Source organism: Microcaecilia unicolor, chromosome 4 (assembly GCF_901765095.1).
Source record: "Microcaecilia unicolor chromosome 4, aMicUni1.1, whole genome shotgun sequence".
Taxonomy (NCBI): domain Eukaryota; kingdom Metazoa; phylum Chordata; class Amphibia; order Gymnophiona; family Siphonopidae; genus Microcaecilia; species Microcaecilia unicolor.
In genome coordinates, this window is record NC_044034.1 from 80271365 (window position 1) to 80291005 (window position 19641).

Below are 19641 nucleotides of genomic sequence, written 5' to 3' on the forward strand. Positions count from 1 at the left end.
TTTTTAGAATTCAGTTTGTGCTACCCTCGGATGGTTTTCAGCATACAAGAATATTGGGAGACAAAAAAAAAACAAACAAACAAACCTCCTAACTACAGCAAACCAGACTCCGTTTCAGGTCAGCATCTCTAACTCCTCACCACCCAAGCTTCTCCAAGCCTACAGGATTAGTGCACCTGCTGCACCTATCCATCCAAGTAATTGGGCAGACTGAGCCCACCACCACGCCCCGCGGCTTTGTGCGCAGGCGCGATGTAGGATACCGCAGGCAGGGGGCGGCAACATGGCGGAGGAGCGAGAGGAATCGGTTTTCCAACAACAGTGGCTGTAGCGGCGGTGAAGTAGCGAGTGACATTGGAGAGCCCGTATCCTTGTTTGGTTCTCTTAACGGTTTCCTTTGAGGGTTTTTTCTCTCTCTCCAGTGACGGCTACTGAACAACCTAAACCGAGGAAAAATTATAGCTGAGCGAAGGGTGTATTAACCCCCCCCCCCTGGGATGACGATATAAGAGGGGTTTATGCAAGCACCTAGGAAATAACCGTTATTTGTACTGAGTTCCAGAATCTTCTGGGGTTCTATTTATCTCTAGGTCGGTCGGTGTTCTCCGCTTGCCTTGGTGTGCGCTCATTCTGTTGCTTCCAGTCGTGATTTCTCTCCAGTGGATGTGCCTCTTTCCCGGCTCGTGACAGAGCAGGTAGCGGCCAGTGCTGGGCCGGGGGAGGGGGGCAGTGGGGGAGATGGCCAGTGAGAAACCGGTGTCTCCCCAGGTTACGGCAGCAGTGTCGGTGACCGAGCGGGATCCCCCGGCCCCGCCGCTGGGTTCCGGCGGGGCCATGCTGGAGTTGCGTGGATCTGGCTCTGGCTCGATGGTGCTTTCCACCGGGATGATTAACCCATCGGTGCCGATCCGCAACATCAGGATGAAATTTGCTGTCTTGATCGGACTCATCCAGGTCGGGGAGGTCAGCAACAGGGACATTGTGGAAACGGTCCTCAATTTGGTAAGAATATATCAGACTGTGGTTACAGGAAAATGTATTGAAAGGAAATATTTCTTTAATTGGTGAGCAGAAAGATGCTAATATGTTTTAATAATAGAACATTTACTACTGTCGTATTCATTAATATAGTATGTGTATACTTTTATATGAAAAAAATGTACACGATGCCTAAATATAATTATGTTCATTAGTCTACATGATGTTACAGACTTTGACTTAATGCTTTACAAAAGAATCTTTAGACAAATGGAAGGTTTTTCTTTGGGGGGGGGGGAGAGTTGGGGGTTGGTACATTTTTTATTTCGTTGAAAAAAAATGAATAGTTGGAAGGCAAGCGCATTTATTTGCTAGCCTCGGGAAATGTGTGTGTCGTATTCCTTGGCGCGGTCTGTTTAGATAATTTTTGAAGGAAGCGATAAGAGATTTTGTGTGGATTTGTAGTAGTTTGTAGTATGGCGTGGCATCTGCTCCCTTTTTATTGTTGTTGCTTTCTTGTTATTTGTAGTTTTCATGTCATATGGTTACTGATTTTAGTTATTTAGATGGTACCCCTCACAATGCCATCTAACAGTTCGAAGTTTTTGTTATAGAAATAAATGTCAGGACATTCTAGTTCCTCGTGTGTACGTTTTTTGGGGTGGGATGGGGGGCACTCGACATTCGTTAAACACAGAGATGAGGAAAAAGTATGCAACGTATTCTACTTAACAAATTTGTATAGTGGTAACGAGTTGCTACAAGGTTGGGTAATAGTTTTTGTTATACTTCTAAGTAAACATAATAGCAAGCAGGGGTGGAGGGGAGTGAAATTGTGGAAATACAGATAACTGATTATAATTCATTTCATCTTCCAGTTTAGTGGTGCTGGAGAGCACAACGTTTGCTGCAACAAAGCATTTTGCAATTCTTCTAGGCATATGATCTTCAACACCTTCAATACAGAGCAAACTCATCAACTATCCAGGGAGGAGTAGTTTATGTTGAGTTCAGTACCTTAAATCGTTTTGGAAAGTTGTCACCCATTCTTTACCGAATATAGTATATTCTTTGTTTTACATAACTGATGACAGTCGTTGAACATGAAATGGTTGCTTAAGCTTAAGATTCTAAGGATTTAAACAGCAAGAGAGTGAACTTAATAAACACAATTATCTATTCATGCTTTCTATATAAAAGGAAAAAATTTGCACGTGGGTAGTCAGTGTATCTGCTGCTGTGATCTGGCCTTACATACTCTTTATTATACTGGAAGAGGAAGCTACTGCAGCAGTATGCAGAGAGAGAGAGGTCATAGATCCAGTCCTCCAAGGCCCCTAACTGACCAAGTTTTCAGGACGTACCTAATGAGTATGCATGAGGGGGATTTACATGCCTACTATTATCAATGTAGGCAAGTTCCTCTCGTGAATATTTAATTAGGGGTATCCTGAATACCGTTAGCAGCCATTGAGGACTGGGAGTGAAGACCAAGGCCATCATAAATCGTAGTGAAATCTGAGTTTGCTTGTATTCATGTATTGCAGTGTTGTAGTTATTCAGGATAAAACTGAAAGTCAAAGATGAGACGTTAACTTTTTGTGTTCTTGACATTTTATTAGTTCTGGAGGTTGCCTGTAAAAGGAAATCTAAGGATGATATCAAGAGGAAAAAAAAAGTGAAAACTCAAGCTTCTCTTTCAGACAGCTAAAGAAGACATGAGCCAGACTTTTGCAGTAAATACAGTATGCCTAAGCATTAATAGAAATTTGCTTTGACTAAATGTAGTATAATTTGCTTTTCCCATTCTTATTTATAAGTTAACATTTTAACTTTTTTTTTTTGTTAGCATACAGTATGTCATAACCTGGAAGTGATCCATATACAGATGTATAATGAAAATGACAAAATGAATGATTGTAAGGGCCCTGTTTACAAAGGCATGCAAGCTTTAGCGCACGCTAACCCCGTAGATGCCAATAATATTGCTATGGGAGTCTACATGATTAGCGTGTGCTAAAAACACTAGCGCACTTTTTTAAAAGGGTTCTAAAAGTGGTAACACATTTGAATGTGAAATAAGCTGGTAAACTGCTTCCATAGTAGTGTATTCTGGAAATGACATAAACTAGCAATGGGAAAACCAAAAAAGAGGAGGAAAACCCTCATGTGCAACAAAAGCAATGGACAAAAAAGTGAGGACAGCTCAAAGAGGGTATCGGGAAGTCTTTAATATTAACAGCTAAAAAACGAACTGACAGTGTTTCGGCACCAGGGCCTGCATCAGGGGTCTATTGGATCTCTTGTGTTGTGGCTGATAGCTTAACCAAGAGGGGTATAGCTGTGTGGCTTCTGTGGATGAAAAGAACTCTGTGCTGCAGAACGCCATAGTGGCAAAACTCATCTGTGATGTAAAAAAAATGCGTTTTTTTAGTTGTTAATATTAAAGACTTCCTGATATTCTTCTCTTTGAGCTATCCTCATTTTTTGTCCATTCCATAAACTAGCAATGGAAACATTTCTATTATGAAAAGGCAATCTAATTCCTGTTGTGTAGTTATGTTTGTATGAACACAATTGATGCATTTAATCTTGCTTTCATGTTATAAACATATAAAACTAAAGTCAGGAACTTGAAAGGTAAACTTTTAAATGGTGCATTCCCACATCCACTAAAGATGATACATTGATAATAGCATTAAAGTACTTCAGTATGATTCTGAACAAATTCCCAAAATGATTTGCAGTTCCAGGGGCCATGCAATGAATGGTGTCATGAGAATTAATGTGAAGCGTGGTCTTGTGCAGTCTCCTTCCCTCCAGTCCTCTGCTCTGGGTTTACTGTTAAAATATAAACCTATATGAAGAGCCTATGTCAATGGCTGTGGCCTGTGAGCACATGCTCTTCTGCTATTGGTACCACTGCATTTGATCTGGTCATCACTTACTGTCTTGCTTTCTGCTCTGGATAAGTAGGGTGGGAGAGGTCCATTCTGTAAAGGGGACTCAGAAATTGGGTGGGAGTGGATCTTGGTTGACAGAAAAGAATGCCTGGTTAGTTTAGCATAAGGTGCTGAGCATATATGCTATAATGGAATAAACATGTTCAGTGTAAACCATGTATACATGTAAAACTTTTCTGGTTTAAAATAAGTGCTAGTAGTCATTGTATCTGCCTTTGTAACTGTTTTATGATGATCTGCACACTTCCTATCTTTATACAATTGACTTAGTGCAGTGGGGAAAGCTGTAATAATGTTGAAAGAGTTGCAATGATTTTTTTAATGTATGAATTTGGGTGAATATAATTAGTTGTGGTTGTTCAGAATGAAAGTGCAAAAGACAAAGTTGAAACAAGATCTCTCCCTAGTGTAGTCTCAAATTGAGAAGTGCAGGTTCTCTCGAGGACACTAATCTTCACCATAGTAGCCATACTCTCTCTCTTTATGATTATACACAATAAACAGAACCCCCAGCCTCCTGGGATTCTGTGGGTATGGGGAGGGCTGCAAAATCTGGACCTTCATGTAGACTTCCTCACTCACCTGCAGAATTGCAGTGGGAAATGGAGGGATGAGGTGTTGGCAATGGCTGTCCTGGGAAAGGAGTGGCAGAGGTGTAGTGTGACGTAGCAGTCAAGTCAAATGCAAAGCGCTGATAAGGAAGGTAAAGAGGGACTTTGAAAAAAGATTGTGTTGAAGGCAAAAACACATAGTAAAAAAAACTTTTTTAGGTATATTAAAAGCAAGAAGCCGGCAAAAGAATCAGTTGGACAGCTAGATGACTGAGGGGGGTAGAAGGGGTAATCAGGGAAGACAAAGCCAAAGTGGAGAGATTAAATTAATTCTTTGCTTCAGTCTTCACGGAGGAAGATTTGGAAGAGATACTGGTGCCAGAAATGGTATTCAAAGCCTACGAGTCAGAGAAACTGAATGAAATCTTTATAAACCTGGAGGATGTAATGGGCCACTTTGACAAATTGAAAAGTAGCAAATCTCCTGGACCAATTGGTAATTCATCCCAGAGTACTGATAGAATTGGAAAATGAACTTGCAGAACTATTGTTAGTAATATATAATTTATCTTTAAAATCAAGCATGGTATTATTAGCACTAGAGACAATCCATAGAGACTCCGTACCATCGTTGTTAGTGAGTTTCGACGCTGAAAAAGCGTTCAACCGTGTTAATTGGTCCTTTATGTATGTGGCATTGGAGGCCTATGGGATAAACGGTTATTTTGTTGAAGCCATTAAGGCTTTGTACCGGGAGCCAGTGGCAGAAGTCTTGATTAACGGAATAGTTTCAGATGTCTTTCCGATAGGGGTACACGACAGGGTTGCCCATTCTCACCTCTCCTGTTTGTATTGGTCATGGATTCACTGATTGGAGACAGTGCAGATGCCAGAGGTGAGGGGGGGGTACAGGTGGGTCAGGAACAATTTAAACTGGCGGCTTTCGTGGATGACTTGTTGGTGATACTGCAGGAACCTCGGACTTCCCTGGCAGCGCTTTTGGAGATATTCGCAGAATTTGGAGATTACTCAGGTTTTCGTCTCAACCTTGATAAATCTGAAGCTCAGACTTTACATATGTCTGATGCAGAGTGGTCTCAGCTCAATTGCCCTTTGAAACGAACGGAAGGAGTCTTTAAATATTTAGGTATTCAATTGCCGGGGGATCCGAGGAGGCTGTATAGATTGAATATTTCCAAGTTGTTCTCGGCTACCAAGCTACTTCTGGAGCGATGGGGAGAGTGGCCGGTGTCGTTATTGGGCCGAATTTCATTGTTCAACATGATCATCTTTCCGAAGTGGCTTTATTACTTTCAAACTCTACCACTGTGCCTCACCAAAGGCGATTGGAATAAATTGCTTGGCATGCTTTCAAAATTTTTCTGGCATCGGAAAAGGCTGCAGATCAATATGGAGAATATGATGGATGGGTGGAATAGAGGGGGATTTGGAATATTGAACCTATGGTGGTATAATAGAGCCTGTATGATCCGACACCTGGGAGAATCGCGGTATACCCCACTGCAGATGGAAACAGATTGGTTGCGGCCTTTGCATTTTAATTATGTACTGCAGGCTGCAGCTTCAGATCTGCCTATCTATATTCGTAGAAGTATTTTGGTGAAGCCGCTGCGGACGATATGGGGGGAGATGGCAAAGCTCTGGTCCTTTGATGCTCATATTAGTAGACTTCTACCCATTAGAGGGAACGGGGACTTTAAACCAGGGCTAGAGAATAAATGTATCCGGAGCTGGGGTGATAAAGGACTTTATATGGTAGACGACTTTGTAGACAAGGACGGGCGCCTTAAATCCATGGATTCCTTGAATCTTGATTCTACTGCATGGGCAGATATATACGCTTTTAAACAGGTTTCCCATTACATTCTCACGCTGCCAACACACTTGTTGGAAGTTGATGTGGCCTCCAAATTTGATGAACTTTATGACATGCCAACAACTGACCCAGCTTCTATCTCACTGTTACACAAAAGGCTGTTAATGAGTAGACCACCAAAGAACCTCGAAAAGTTGGCCAGGAGGTGGACGGCAGATATACAGAAACAGATTAGTATAGAAGTATGGCGGGGCAGCTTGAGGCAAATAAAAGGACGGATTAGTAGTGCGGAATTGAGGGAATGCCAAGGAAGACGTATTTACAGGGCATACACTTCGTTGTCGATTATATCAAATGGGTAGGGCGGAATCATCAGCCTGTGGGCGGTGCGGAGATCCCAATCATAATTATTATCATGTTATGTGGGCTTGCGCAGTGATCTCCGATTACTGGGAGCAAATAGCGAAGTTCTTGGGTGAAATCCTGGGACGGAGGGTGACATTAACACCGGAGACGACCCTTTTGGGGGTCAACTTATTGAAGTGGAAAGGTACTGTCTGTCACAACCTGCTAATCTTTAAAGCGTGTATAGTGGGAAAAAATGCATTTTAGTCAACTGGATACATTTAGAGGCACTGTCGTTTTGGCAGTGGCGCAACAGGTGGCATGCATTACTACTATTGGAGCTGAGAGACTCGTATTATAAACCCAAAGCACAGCGTAAATTCTATTTAATATGGGAATCGTATATTAATACTCTGGCCCCTAGGGCCCGAAGTTCCATCCTTAATCGACTGAGCTTGGACCCAGCGAAGATAGCTAAGGGACTTGGTTAGTGGAAAGGTCCATTTCCCTGGGCTATTGGAGATATGTTGCTGCCTGGAATGGGGACAGACAAAGGGGGGGGAGGAAGGTAATAGGGGGAAGGGATATTAGAGAGGTAAGGAAGGATAGACAGGGGGTTTGCGGGGAGGGATATAGAGGTATGGATATGGGTGAATCAGTTGGGAGTTAAGGGGGGGAGAGGAACAACACAATAAACGATGACTACTACTTATGTTATGATTACAAGTTGTTCATATGTTTCCTGTTGTATCTTGAACATAGCGTCTGCATCTTGCCCTGTTTGTGAATGGTCATCAATAAAATTGTTAAAACTTAAAATCAAGCATGGTACCAGAAGGTTGGAGGGTAGCCAATTTAACTCTGATTTTTTTTTGAAAAAAAAAGGTTCCAGAGGAGATCTGGGAAATTATAGACCGGTGAGCCTGATGTCAGTGCTGGGCAAAATGGTAGAGACTATTATAAAAGAACAAAATTGCAGAGCATATTGAAAAGCATGGATTAAAGAGACAAAACCAACATGAATTTAGTGAAGGGAAATCTTGCCTCACTAATCTATTATATTTCTTTGAAGGGGTGAACAAATGTGGATAAAGGTGAACCGGTCGATATTGTGTATCTGGATTTTCAAAAGGCATTTGACAAAGTATCTTATGGGAGACTCCAGAGGAAATTGGAGAGTCATGGGATAGAAGATAGTGTCCTATTGTGGTTTAAAAACTGGTTAAAAGGGAAATGGGATTTGATATACCGCCTTTCTGAGGTTTTTGCAACTACATCCAAAGCGGTTTACATATATTCAGGTACTTTTTTTGTACCAGGGGCAATGGAGGGTTAAGTGACTTGCCCAGAGTCAAAAGGAGCTGCAGTGGGAATCGAACTCAGTTCCCCAGGATCAAAGTCCACTGCACTAACCACTAGGGTTATATGGTCTGTATTCTCAATGGAGACGGGTAGATATTGGAGTTCCCCAGGGGTCTGTGCTGGGACCACTGCTTTTTAAAATTTTATAAATGATTGAGAGATGGGAATAACTAGTGAGGTAATTAAATTTGCTCATGACGCAAAATTATTCAAAGTTGTTAAATCGCAAGAGGATTGTGAAAAATTACAAGAGGACCTTACGAGACTGGAAGACTGGCATCTAAATGGCAGATGACGTTTAATATGAGCAAGTGTAAAGTGATGCATGTGGGAAAGAGGAACCCGAATTATAGCTATGTGATGCAAGGTTCCACATTAGGAGTCACCAACCAGAAAAGGGATCTAGGTGTTGTTGTTGCTGATATGTTGAGACCCTCTACTCTGTGCGGCGGCGGCTAAGAAAGCAAATAGAATGTTAGGTATTATTAGGAAAAGAATGGAAAACAAAAGTGAGGACGTTATAATGGCTTTATATCACTGCATGGTGCGTCGCACCTTGAATATTGTGTTCAATTCTGGTCACCGCATCTTAAAAAAAGATATAATGGAATTAGAAAAGGTACAGAGAAGGGCAAAGAAAATGATAAAGGGGATGGGATGACTTCCCTATGAGGAGAGGCTAAAGCGGCTAGGGCTCTTCAGCTTGGAGAAAAGACAACTGAGGGGAGTTATGATAGAGTTGTATAAAATAATGAGTGGACCAGGTAGACGTGAATCGCTTGTTTACTTTTTCCAAAAATACTAGGACTAGGGGGCATGCAATGAAGCTACAAAGTAGTAAATTTAAAACGAATCGGAGAAAATATTTCTTCACTCAATGTGTAATTAAACTCTGGAATTCATTGCCAGAGAATGTAGTAAAAGCAGTTAGCGGGATTTAAAAAAAGGTTTGGTTGGCTTCCTAAAGGAAAAGTCCATAGACCAGGGGCTCACAGCACCCTTAGTGTCAGAGCAGTTTTATGCCCCCCCCCCCCGGCCACATAGGTCTCCATGCCCCCCCCCCCCCCCCCCCCGGCCACATTGGTCTCCCTTTCCCTGCAGCCCCCTCTTCCCAGAAAGTCTGGCACACCATTCTCTGCAGCCCCTTTCCTCCCGTACATCCAGCACACCTCTGCCTTCCCCAAATCCAGCATCGCTAGCTTCTTTCCTTCCTGCAGGTGTTAATTTAGTGCCATGGATTAACCATCAACAAGATACTTAAAAAGGGAAACGTGGAGAAGAGGGCCTTAAGTGGCTCTGAACACCTGTTGTTACTATTGGACTTACTGGTTGGAAAATTATACACAGTTACTTTGATGCATTATAGTAGTGTAAATAATTCTAATATCATTCCAGATGACCAAATAATACTTTTAGGACCAAACATTTAGGACAGCTTCCTGTTCAGTTCTTATATTTACACACACATAAACAAGCATATGCAGCTGTTATGAAAATTCCACTTCCAAAACAGGAGAATTGCCATCTGTGACCGAACAATGTGTTTTAAGCCTGTAAAATGTATTGGGTATTTCTTGAAGTGTATTGATCTGGTTTGGCCAGCAGGTGGTACATGTTTATGTATGAAACTGTTAAAGGGGAATAACCATTCCTTCTTTTAGTTAGCACACAGTTAATAGGAAGTTCCTGCAGTGATATAACCCACTATTTTCAAACTTGTTGTTCTGGGCTCTGATTGGCCCAGGAGCTCATTTTCATTTAGATTTTACTGGTTTTTACCCCAGTCTTAGGAAGAAATGAGAGACAGATTTCTTTGCTGAGGCTCTGTGAACAGTTATGTCCTGATCTTCCCAGGTACTTTTTAGTAAATAAATGTTTAGTGTTTATAATTGATCCATATTTGTTACCTCTTATTGTTTTGCTGATTGGACTTTTTTTGTTCATTGTTCAATTTTTAAGACATTCCTTAGCGTCCCTCCGGACCGATCCGGGAACTGACTGGTGGGTTGTGCACTCCTTCCAGCAGGTGGAGACTGAGAACTCTGACTCTAGACAGCCAATAAGAGCCCTGGCCAGCTAGCCCTAGATTCAGTAATCTCAGTCTCCAGCAAGTAGAAGGAGGTGAGCCCTTTAGTCTCCCCTCTCTCTCTCTCTTATCTTTTGGGACTTTTCTACTTTAAAAAAGGATTAAAAAAGGCTGTTTTATTTGGGTAATAGCAGGGCACAGGCTGTGTTATTTTCTCTCTGTATCTTTATCTGTGCCTCCGTGGTTTAGGCTTCTGGTGACTGGGTGCAGTGCACACTTCAGTCAGCCTTGGGGTGCTACACCCGGGAGGTAACCGGGTCCCTCCTGTGGTCCCCTGGCGTTTTATTCTATAGATTAGGCTGGGGAGAGCTCAGTCTCTTCGGTGGGAGAGTACTGTAGCTTCAGGAGAGACAGCCCTTTAATAAAATTGAAAAAAACAAACAAAAAAACAGCGAACGGCACAGCAGCTCTCTTGGTGACGATTCGGACGCTTTTGAGGCCAGTATCGAGTCGTTCTTGTATAAAAAAAAACGAACAAAAAAACCCCCAGAGGCTGTGGAAAGCCGTGCGATGGACGAGAAGCTGCGCCATTACTTAGTATGTCAGTGTCGGGGGGTAGGAGCCTTCGGCGCTTGCGAGTTTTGTACCTCTGTGGAAACGGTGGAGTCAGCTGTTCCGGCGGTTCCTTCTGTTCCAGCGGAGCTGGTTGAGCCTTCTTGAGCCTGCTTCGGCTCAGTCACTGTGCCGGTCTGATTCGGATCGCGCGCCTGTTTTGGCAGGAACGGCGGCCATTTTGTCAGCTCCGAATTCTGTGGAGGACCAGTCGACTTCTTTTTTTTAGTTCAAGTGGCTGGGCAATTTGCTGAGTGCTTCCATCTTCAGGAGGGAGGTTTTCCTCCAGAATTTGTCATCCAAATGTACCAAGCTTTCCAGTAGAAACAGGCAGGTTCCTCTTTGCTTCCTTATGTTCTTTATGGTGATGCTGCGCCCAGACAGTGTATTCCTTCTAAAAAAAAACCCCGAGGGAATCTGGAGTTCTTGAAGAAGGTCAGGATTTGGAAATGCCCGTTTTAGAAGAATTGGATATGTTGGATGAGTCACAATTGGAGGACTCCGGTTCCGCTGATACAGTGGCGGATTCCTTTTTTCCAGGAGAAGATCAGTCAGTGGTTCGTATATTTCATAAGGAAGACCTCCAGGAACTAATTGCCTTAGTAGCCGACACTTTGCATTTTGATGAAGATCAGTCCGCAGTTCCTGAGGTGCGCAAGGTTGATTTGTTAAGGGAATTAGGTGTCCTGGGAAAACTTTTCCTATGCATCAGGACATTAGGGATATCATCCAGGCTCAGTGGGATTTCCCGGATTCTCCCTTTAGGCAAGCAAGATCGTTGGTGTGCCTTTATCCACTTCCAGATGTAGATAAATCTCTTCTGAAGGTACCTGTGGTGGATGCTGTAGTGTCTGCGGTCACTAAGCGCAATACAGTTCCAGTAGATGGTGATATGGCTCTTAGGGACATTCAAGATCCTAGGGTGGAGGCCCTCTTGAAAAGTTGTTTTGACGTCTTCTCTCTCGCTATGCAGGCGGCTATTTCTGGCTCTTTGGTAGCTAGAGGATGCTTTCGGTGGGCCGAACGAGTTTTGGATAGGTCTTCTGATGATTTGGCTTCAATTGACACAGAAGTGGCCAAGATTGAGACGGGCTCTGCCTTTTTAGCAGATGCTTTGTATGACTTATTAAGGGCGTCGTCAAAATCCATGGCCCTCTCAGTTGCAGCTTGACATTCTCTGTGGCTAGAGGCTGGTTGGCGGATGCGGCTTCTAAGTCTAAGTTAAGTAAGTTCCCTTTTTGAGGTTCCTTTTTGTTTGGGCCTGAGTTAGACAAATTGGTCCATAGTTTGGGCGACACCAAGGTTCCCCGTCTGCCAGAAGATCGTCCTAGAGCTACTCAGCGCTTTTCTGGTTTTGGTCAGTCAGAAGTGTTCAGCCACAGTGCTCTCGTTTCATCCAGAGGAACCAGTCCTTTCGCGGGTTCCGTCGAGGAGGTAGAGATTCTGGTTCTTCTTTTCAATCTGCATAATGTTATATCTCTCATCTTTATATACCTGTTTTTGATGGCTTAAGCGGTGTTGTCTTTATTGTTAATAATAATAATTTTATTAATATTAATAATTTTATCCATATTTCTATTTATATTATTAAATAACGGTTAAGATTTTTATCTCCTCTTTAACATCAGCTCTACACATTTTATTTCCTCTTTCAGATCAATTCTGTATATGTTACCAACTGTCTGTGTTTGCTGGTTATGTTATTTTGTAATATTCTAAATGATGTTACATAATTGCATTGTATTCTATCCATGAAGTGTAGGATTGATTTTTATTAACACATATTAGTACCGTTGTTACCTTCTTCAGTATATAACCCATATTTTATGTGGTATAATTTTCCTATTATAAGGTCCTGATATTTTAATTTTGTCTGTGATGTGTGTCTATGCGCTATGGCATTTCATTGACATCTTTGGACTCATTGTTAATTTGTTTTTAACCTTCACTTTTCATGTTTTTAATTTTAAATTTTGGAACAATTGTACTTTCATATTTAAGTTGTACATATGTTAATTTATTTGTTTTATTTTAGACCCCTGAGGAAGGCCTGTTGGCCGAAACACGGACCGTGTAGGGTCCCATTAAACTTTTTGGCGTTCTTACTCCCTTGTGTTTTTGATTTTTTTGGTCTGTTTGGTTTATCTTCCGCCATTTTTTTGTGTTTTGTTTCTTTCTTTCAGAGGTGGGCCCAAATTACCTCAGACCAGTGGGTCTTTGAGGTTATTCGAGAAGGGTACGCTTTAGAATTTGCTCGCCCTCTCCGATGCCTTTCTAGAGTCTCCCGGCCGATCTCGTCTCTCCCGGCCGATCTCGTCTAAAGGCGGGAGCGGTTTGGGACACTCTTAAGACTTCTTCAGCTGCAGGCTGTTTGTCCAGTTCCTCTGTCAGAAGTCAGACTAGGCCGTTAATTCATTTCTTTTGTAGTTCCAAAGAAAGAGGGTTCATTTCGGCCGCTTTTATATCTCAAGGCAGTTAATCGGGCGCTCCGGGTTCCCAGTTTTCGGATGGAAACTCTGTGCTCTGTGATAGTGGCAGTCCGCACGGGAGAGTTTCTGACAGCTCTGGAATTGACAGAGGCCTACCTGCATATTCCGATTCGAAAGGTGCATCAGCGATTCCTCCGTTTTGCGGTCCTGGGTCAGCATTTTCAGTTTCTAGCGCTTCCCTTTGGTTTACCCACGGCTCCATGTACGTTCACCAAGGTCATGGTGGTGGTCGCAGCAGCCCTCAGAAAGGAAGGTATTTTAGTTCACCCATATCTGGATGACTAGTTGATTTGGGCAAAGTCATACCAGGAGAGTCTTCAAGTCACGAATCGAGTAGTTCAGTTTCTGCAGTCCCTTGGATGGGTGGTCAATTCAGCCGAGAGTCGGTTAGTGCCGTCTGAAACCCTGGAGTACTTGGGGGTTTTGGTCGACACGGCGCAGGGTCGCATATGTTGCGAGGATTCTCATGATCCAGTCTCAGGTTCAGGCCTTGTTGCGCAAGCAGGTCCCTTGTGCTTGGGATTATTTGCAGGTATTGGGCTCCATGGCAGTGACAATAGAGGCGGTGCCTTGGGCTAGGGCGCACATGAGGTGTCTTCAGGCATCTCTCCTGTCCAGGTGGTCTCAGACGGATTCTTTGCATGTGAGGTTGCCTCTGCGGATGCTGGAGCGCATCAGCTTGTTTTGGTGGTTGAGGGCGTCCAGTCTGACCAAAGGCATGCCATTGGACCCATCAAGCTGGACAGTAATAACTACAGATACCAGTCTCAGGGGCTGGGGTGCTCATTGCCTGGGGCGGGTTGCTCAAGGTCTATGGTCTCCGCCGGAGATGGTCTTGTCGATAAACCTCTTGGAAACCAGGGTGATCAGACTAGCTCTGGAGGCATTTTCATCCCTAATAAAAGGCACGTCGGTTCTCATTTTTTCTGACAACGCGATAGCGGTGGCATATGTCAACCGGCAGGGAGGAACGAGGAGTCAGTTGTTACATCTGGAGACATCGAATCTCATATCATGGGTGGAGATTCATTTGGTTGCTCTCTTGGTGTTGCACATGGCAGGAACGGAAAACGTGCAAGCAGATTTTCTCAGTCTGCATCTCCTAGACCCCGGGGAGTGGGCTTTCAGATCGCAGGCCTTTCAGTTGATAATAGATTAGTGGGGGTGGCCAGTCATGGATCTCTTAGCCACTCATGTCAGCACCAAGGTAAGTCATTTTTTTCAGTCGCAGGAAAGATCCTCGAGCGGACAGGGTGGATGCTCTTCTTCAGCCTTGGCCTCCAGGTCTTCTGTATGTGTTTCCTCCGTGGTCTCCCCTGGGCAGACTTACTCAGTGCATCGAGGCACATGCGGGAAGGGCTTCGTTCTCGTCGTCGTTCGACTTCTCTGAATTATGTTAGTTTGGTGGATCTTTGAGGCCTGGTGCGCTGATCGACACATATCTCCTTTATGTGCCTCTGTGCCGGAGTTGTTGGATTTTCTACAGCATGGATTTGATAAGGGCTTGGCTCTTGCATCCCTTAAGGTGGAGGAGTGGCCTAGTGGTTAGGGTGGTGGACGTTGGTCCTGAGGAACTGAGTTCGATTTCCAGCACAGGCAGCTCCTTGTGACTCTGGGCAAGTCACTTAACCCTCCATTGCCCGCCGCATTGAGCCTGCCATGAGTGAGAAAGCGTGGGGTACAAATGTAACAAACAAAAAAAAAAGGTTCAAGTCGCGGCTTTATCGTGTTTTAGGGGCCGCATTCAGGGCAAGTCCTTAGCTAGCCTTCCAGATGTTTCTCGTTTTTCAAAAAGGGGTAGGTCTTTTGCGGCCTTCTTCGAGAATTATTTTTCCGGCTTGGGACCTTAATCTGGTCTTGTCAGTCCTTACTAGGCCTCCATTTGAACCTTTAGCTGCTGGTTGTCTTAAGGATTTAATGCTCAAGACTGTGTTTTTGGTGGCCATTTCCTCGGCCAGACGTGTGTCGGAGTTATAGGCTCTTTCCTGTAGGCCGCCATTTTTGGAGTTTTCTAAGGAGCATGTGGTCTTGTGTCCGGTCCCTTCTTTTCTTCTTAAGGTGGTCTCTCGTTTTCATGTCTCTGTCTGTGGTTTTGCCAGTTTTAGGTTCTTCCTCAGGTTCGGAAGAACAGTGCAGGCTTCAGTCTCTTGATGTCAGGAGGGTTCTTAGGCAGTATCTGAAAGGTTCGGAAGATTTCAGGCGTTCAGACCGTCTGTTTCTCCTTATCGGGGGATCCTGTAAGGGTCTGGTGGCTTCTAAGCCAACTCTATCTAGGTGGTTGAAGGAAACGATAGAATCCGCTTACCTTCTTTCAGGCAAGCAAGTTCCTCAAGGGATCAAGGCTCATTCTACTAGGGGGCAAGCGGCTTCTTGGGCGGAACATTTTTTGGTTCCTCATTTTGGACATTTGTAAAGCGGCAACGTGGTCTTCTTTGCATTCCTTCTCAAAGCATTACAGATTGGACGTGCAGTGCCGTCAGGAAGCGGTTTTCAGGGCAAGGGTTCTCACGGCAGGATTGCTGGGTCCCTCCCTTAGGTTTACTTCTTTACTTCCCACCAGTCAGTTCCTGGACCGGTCTGGAGGGACACTAAGGAAGGAGAAATTAGATCTTACCTGCTAATTTGCTTTTCCTTTAGTCCCTCCGGACCGGTCCAGATCCTTCCCAGGTCTGTGTACATAGCATGAAAGAGTGTGTTCTGGTTGTTTGAATATGGTTTGGTTTTATGTTCAGAGCTGTTTTGCGGTTTGTGATCCTATAAAACTTCAACAAGAAATAAACTAATACTTAAACTATTGAGTTAATTCCTACTCATGTAAACTAAGCACCTCCAAGAAAGGGCAGTGCTTTGTCCTATTTATTCTTGGGCTGACCAGCACAGTGGTGTCGCTGTCTTGCCTTTGTTGAATTATAATTTACATGGGGTGGCTGCTCAAATACCAGGTGGCACAGAGAGTGTTTCTCTCTTTTTCTTCTCCTGCTTTGTTACTTCGATACTGTTTGACATTGGCCAGGAAAGAATCTGAACGGACTCTGGTCACTGAACTGATCTGAAGCGGCCTGGAACTGCCTGAATTGGCCACCAATTAAAACTTGGAACAGAGAGCTCCAAGGCCCCGCTATCCCACTGAACCCATTGATCCACTGATCCGATTCGATATCGGCCTGGAGCAGATTGGAACGGACTGTGGTTCACTGAACCGATTTGACAACCCGTCCATAACGGCCTGAAACGACCCGAATCAGCTCAATAAGGTGAGAGAAACAGTAAGGGAAGAGAAGGGAAGCGAGGAGTGTCCCACGTGCCACACACACGACAGAAAGATTACTAGATCGTATAAGTGTGGCCGTGTAGGAGGCTCGCGGGTGACCTTTGCCGCGCTACAATACCCAAACCCTGATGCTTGCCCCTTGATTAATGCTCACCTGGTGTTGGGAGTGTGGATGCACAGAGCTTGCGGACTAGTGATGGTGGAGTGTTAGAGATCGGCTTCAAAGATCGGCCATGTTGTCCGCCTGCCATTCCTGCAGTTGAGCCGCCGACCATCTCTAAAAGCCATCTGCGGTTCCTCCGACTTGGGCACTCAACCTCCTACTGCCTGTGTTCATTCTGGCTGGGCAAAGAACAGGCCGACAGTGTGTATACAGGAACCCAGAGTTGTACTCCTTTTGCTCTAAACTTAATCAGATGATGGCTACACAGTTTTAGTAAAAGAAAGACCAACCAAGTGCTTTCCTGCTTGTATTGTACTAAAGAGGCTCATAGTATGTATATATTAGTCCAGAGTCCTACTTGTTCTGTACTATACATACTTGAATGACAGCTGCAGAGCCTTTGTGAAAGATAGATCAAGCAAGGGCTTCCCTGCTTGTAAAGAAATAGGACTACTTCCTCTCCAATTTTATACACCTCAATCAAGATTCGCATATAACAGTACCATTTGCTCTGTGCTGAGTAAACGACACCGACGGAGGCGCAGAGTAGTGGAAATTACCTCCTGCTAAACCATATTAAATCAAAACCAAAATGATCACTGCTAAGTGGCTCCTAATAATCTACTCCTTATCCCTTACCACGTACTGACCACCCCTCTCACAGACAACAACATACCAACTACTACTACTATAAATCATTACTATAGCGCTACCAGTCGTACGCAGCGCTTTACAATTGAACATGAAGAAAAGACAGTCCCTGCTCAAAAGAGCTTACAATCTAAATCAGGACAGACAGACAGGACCAATAAGGATACGGGTAGGACAGACGGAAGGACACATAGGGAAAGGGACTGTTGAAGAGAGGAAGACAAGATAAAGGTTATGAGCAAGTGACAAGTTAGGAGTCAAAAGCAGCATCAAACATGTAGGCCTTTAGCCCGGATTTGAAGGCGGCCAGGGATGGAGCTAGACGTAACGGCTCAGGAAGCCCATTCCAGGCATAAGGTGCAGCGAGACAAAAGGAACGGAGTCTGGAGTTAGCGATGGAGGAGAAGGGTGCAATTAGGAGAGATTTGCCTAGTGAACGGAGTTCCTGGGAAGGAGTGTAGGGAGAGATGAGGGTGGAGAGGTAGTGAGGGGCTGCAGAGTGAATGCACTTATAAGTCAATAAGAGGAGTGTGAATTTTATACGGAAACAGATAGGGAGCCAGTGAAGTAATTTCAGGAGAGGGCTGATATGGGCATAACGACTTTGGTGAAATATTAGTCGTGCAGCAGAATTTTGAACAGATTGAAGAGGAGAGAGGGGGCTGAGTGGAAGACCTGTGAGAAGCAAGTTGCAGTAATCTAAGCGAGAGGTGATGAGAGTGTGGATGAGGGTTCTGATAGCGTGTTCAGAAAGGAAAGGGCGAATTTTGGCAATATTATAAAGGAAGAAATGACAGGTTTTAGCAATCTGTTGAATATGTGGAGTGGCCTAGTGGTTAGGGTGGTGGACTTTGGTCCTGGGGAACTGAGGAACTGAGTTCGATTCCCGGCACAGGCAGCTCCTTGTGACTCTGGGCAAGTCACTTAACCCTCCATTGCCCGCTGCATTGAGCCTGCCATGAGTGGGAAAAGCGCGGGGTACAAATGTAATAAAAAAATATGTGCAGAGAAGGAGGAGTCGAAGATGACCCCAAGGTTACGAGCAGATGAGACAGGAAGAATGAGCGTGTTGTCGACGGAAATAGAGAATGGGGGAAGGGGAGAGGTTGGTTTAGGTGGGAAGATAAGGAGCTCAGTTTTGGACATCCTGAGCTTCAGGTGGTGGTGAGACATCCAGGTAGCAATGTCAGAGAGGCAGGCAGATACCTTGAACTAGATTTCTGCTGAGAATTCTGGTGTTGAGAGGTACATCTGGGAGTCATCAGCGTAAAGGTGATACTGAAAATCATGGGAAGAGATCAGAGCACCAAGGGAGGAAGTATAGATGGAGAAAAGGAGAGCTCCTAGGATGGATTCTTGAAGTACACCCACTGACAGCGGGATAGAGGAAGAGGATGATCCACCAGAGTATATACTAAAAGAACGCTGTGCGAGATAAGAAGAAAACCATGAGAGAGCAGAATTCTGAAATCCAAGTGAGGACAGCGTGTCAAGGAGTAGGCTGTGATCAACAGTATCAAAAGCAGCAGATAGATCGAGAAGGAGGAGGATAGAATAGAGCCCTTTGGATTTAGCCAGGAATAGATCATTGGAGACTTTAGCAAGTGCTGTTTCAGTTGAATGAAGGGGGCGAAAGCCAGATTGGAGTGGATCAAGAATAGGTTGACAAGAAAGTTGAGGCAGCGACAGTGGACAGCACGTTCTAGTCTCTTGGATAAGAAAGGGAGATGGGGCGATAGTTGGAAGGAGAGGTAGGATCCAGAGAAGGTTTTTTGAGGAGTGGGGTGACTACGGCATGTTTGAAAGCATCAGGGACAGTCGCAGTGGAAAGTGACAGATTGAGGATATGACAGATGAAAGGGGTGACAGTAGGAGAGATAGTGTTGAGTAGATGAGTTGTTTGTTTGTGTGGACTACCTTTACCCTTGCCTGTCTTTGTTGCTGGAGATCTTTCTTTGTGTGAATTCCCTTTGCCTAGCTGTGTAGCTGGAGCTGTTTCTTTGTGTGGATCCCCTCTACCCTTTGCTAGCTGAATTTGATGTTTCAATCTGAGTGCCTGTGTGGCACAGCCTTGAGTGGTTCCCTTTTACCTTTTAAGATAGTTGTGTAGCTTGCTGTATCTGTTGTTTGGTTTTTGTGAGGAGTATTCCTCATCTAACTGTGTAGCTTACAGTATCTGTTGTTTGGTTCTTGTGAGGACTACTCCTCGTCTAAGCTGTGTAGCTTGCTGTATCTGTTGTTTGGTTTTTGTGAGGAGTATTCCTCATCTAACTGTGTAGCTTACAGTATCTGTTGTTTGGTTCTTGTGAGGACTTCTCCTCGTCTAAGCTGTGTAGCTTGCTGTATCTGTTGTTTGGTTCTTGTGAGGACTTCTCCTCGTCTAAGCTGTGTAG

General features: G+C 44.2%; 1 protein-coding gene across 1 annotated transcript in view; it reads left to right on the top strand.

Moving 5' to 3' along the window:
* Window positions 1–294: 294 nt before the first annotated feature.
* Window positions 295–19641, top strand: part of NBEA (neurobeachin) — a 1994973-nt gene continuing 1975626 nt past the window's right edge. Inside the window, 1 exon segment of the mRNA XM_030200381.1 lies at window positions 295–1002. Coding sequence (XP_030056241.1) covers window positions 739–1002 — 264 coding nt within the window. The 5' untranslated portion in view covers window positions 295–738.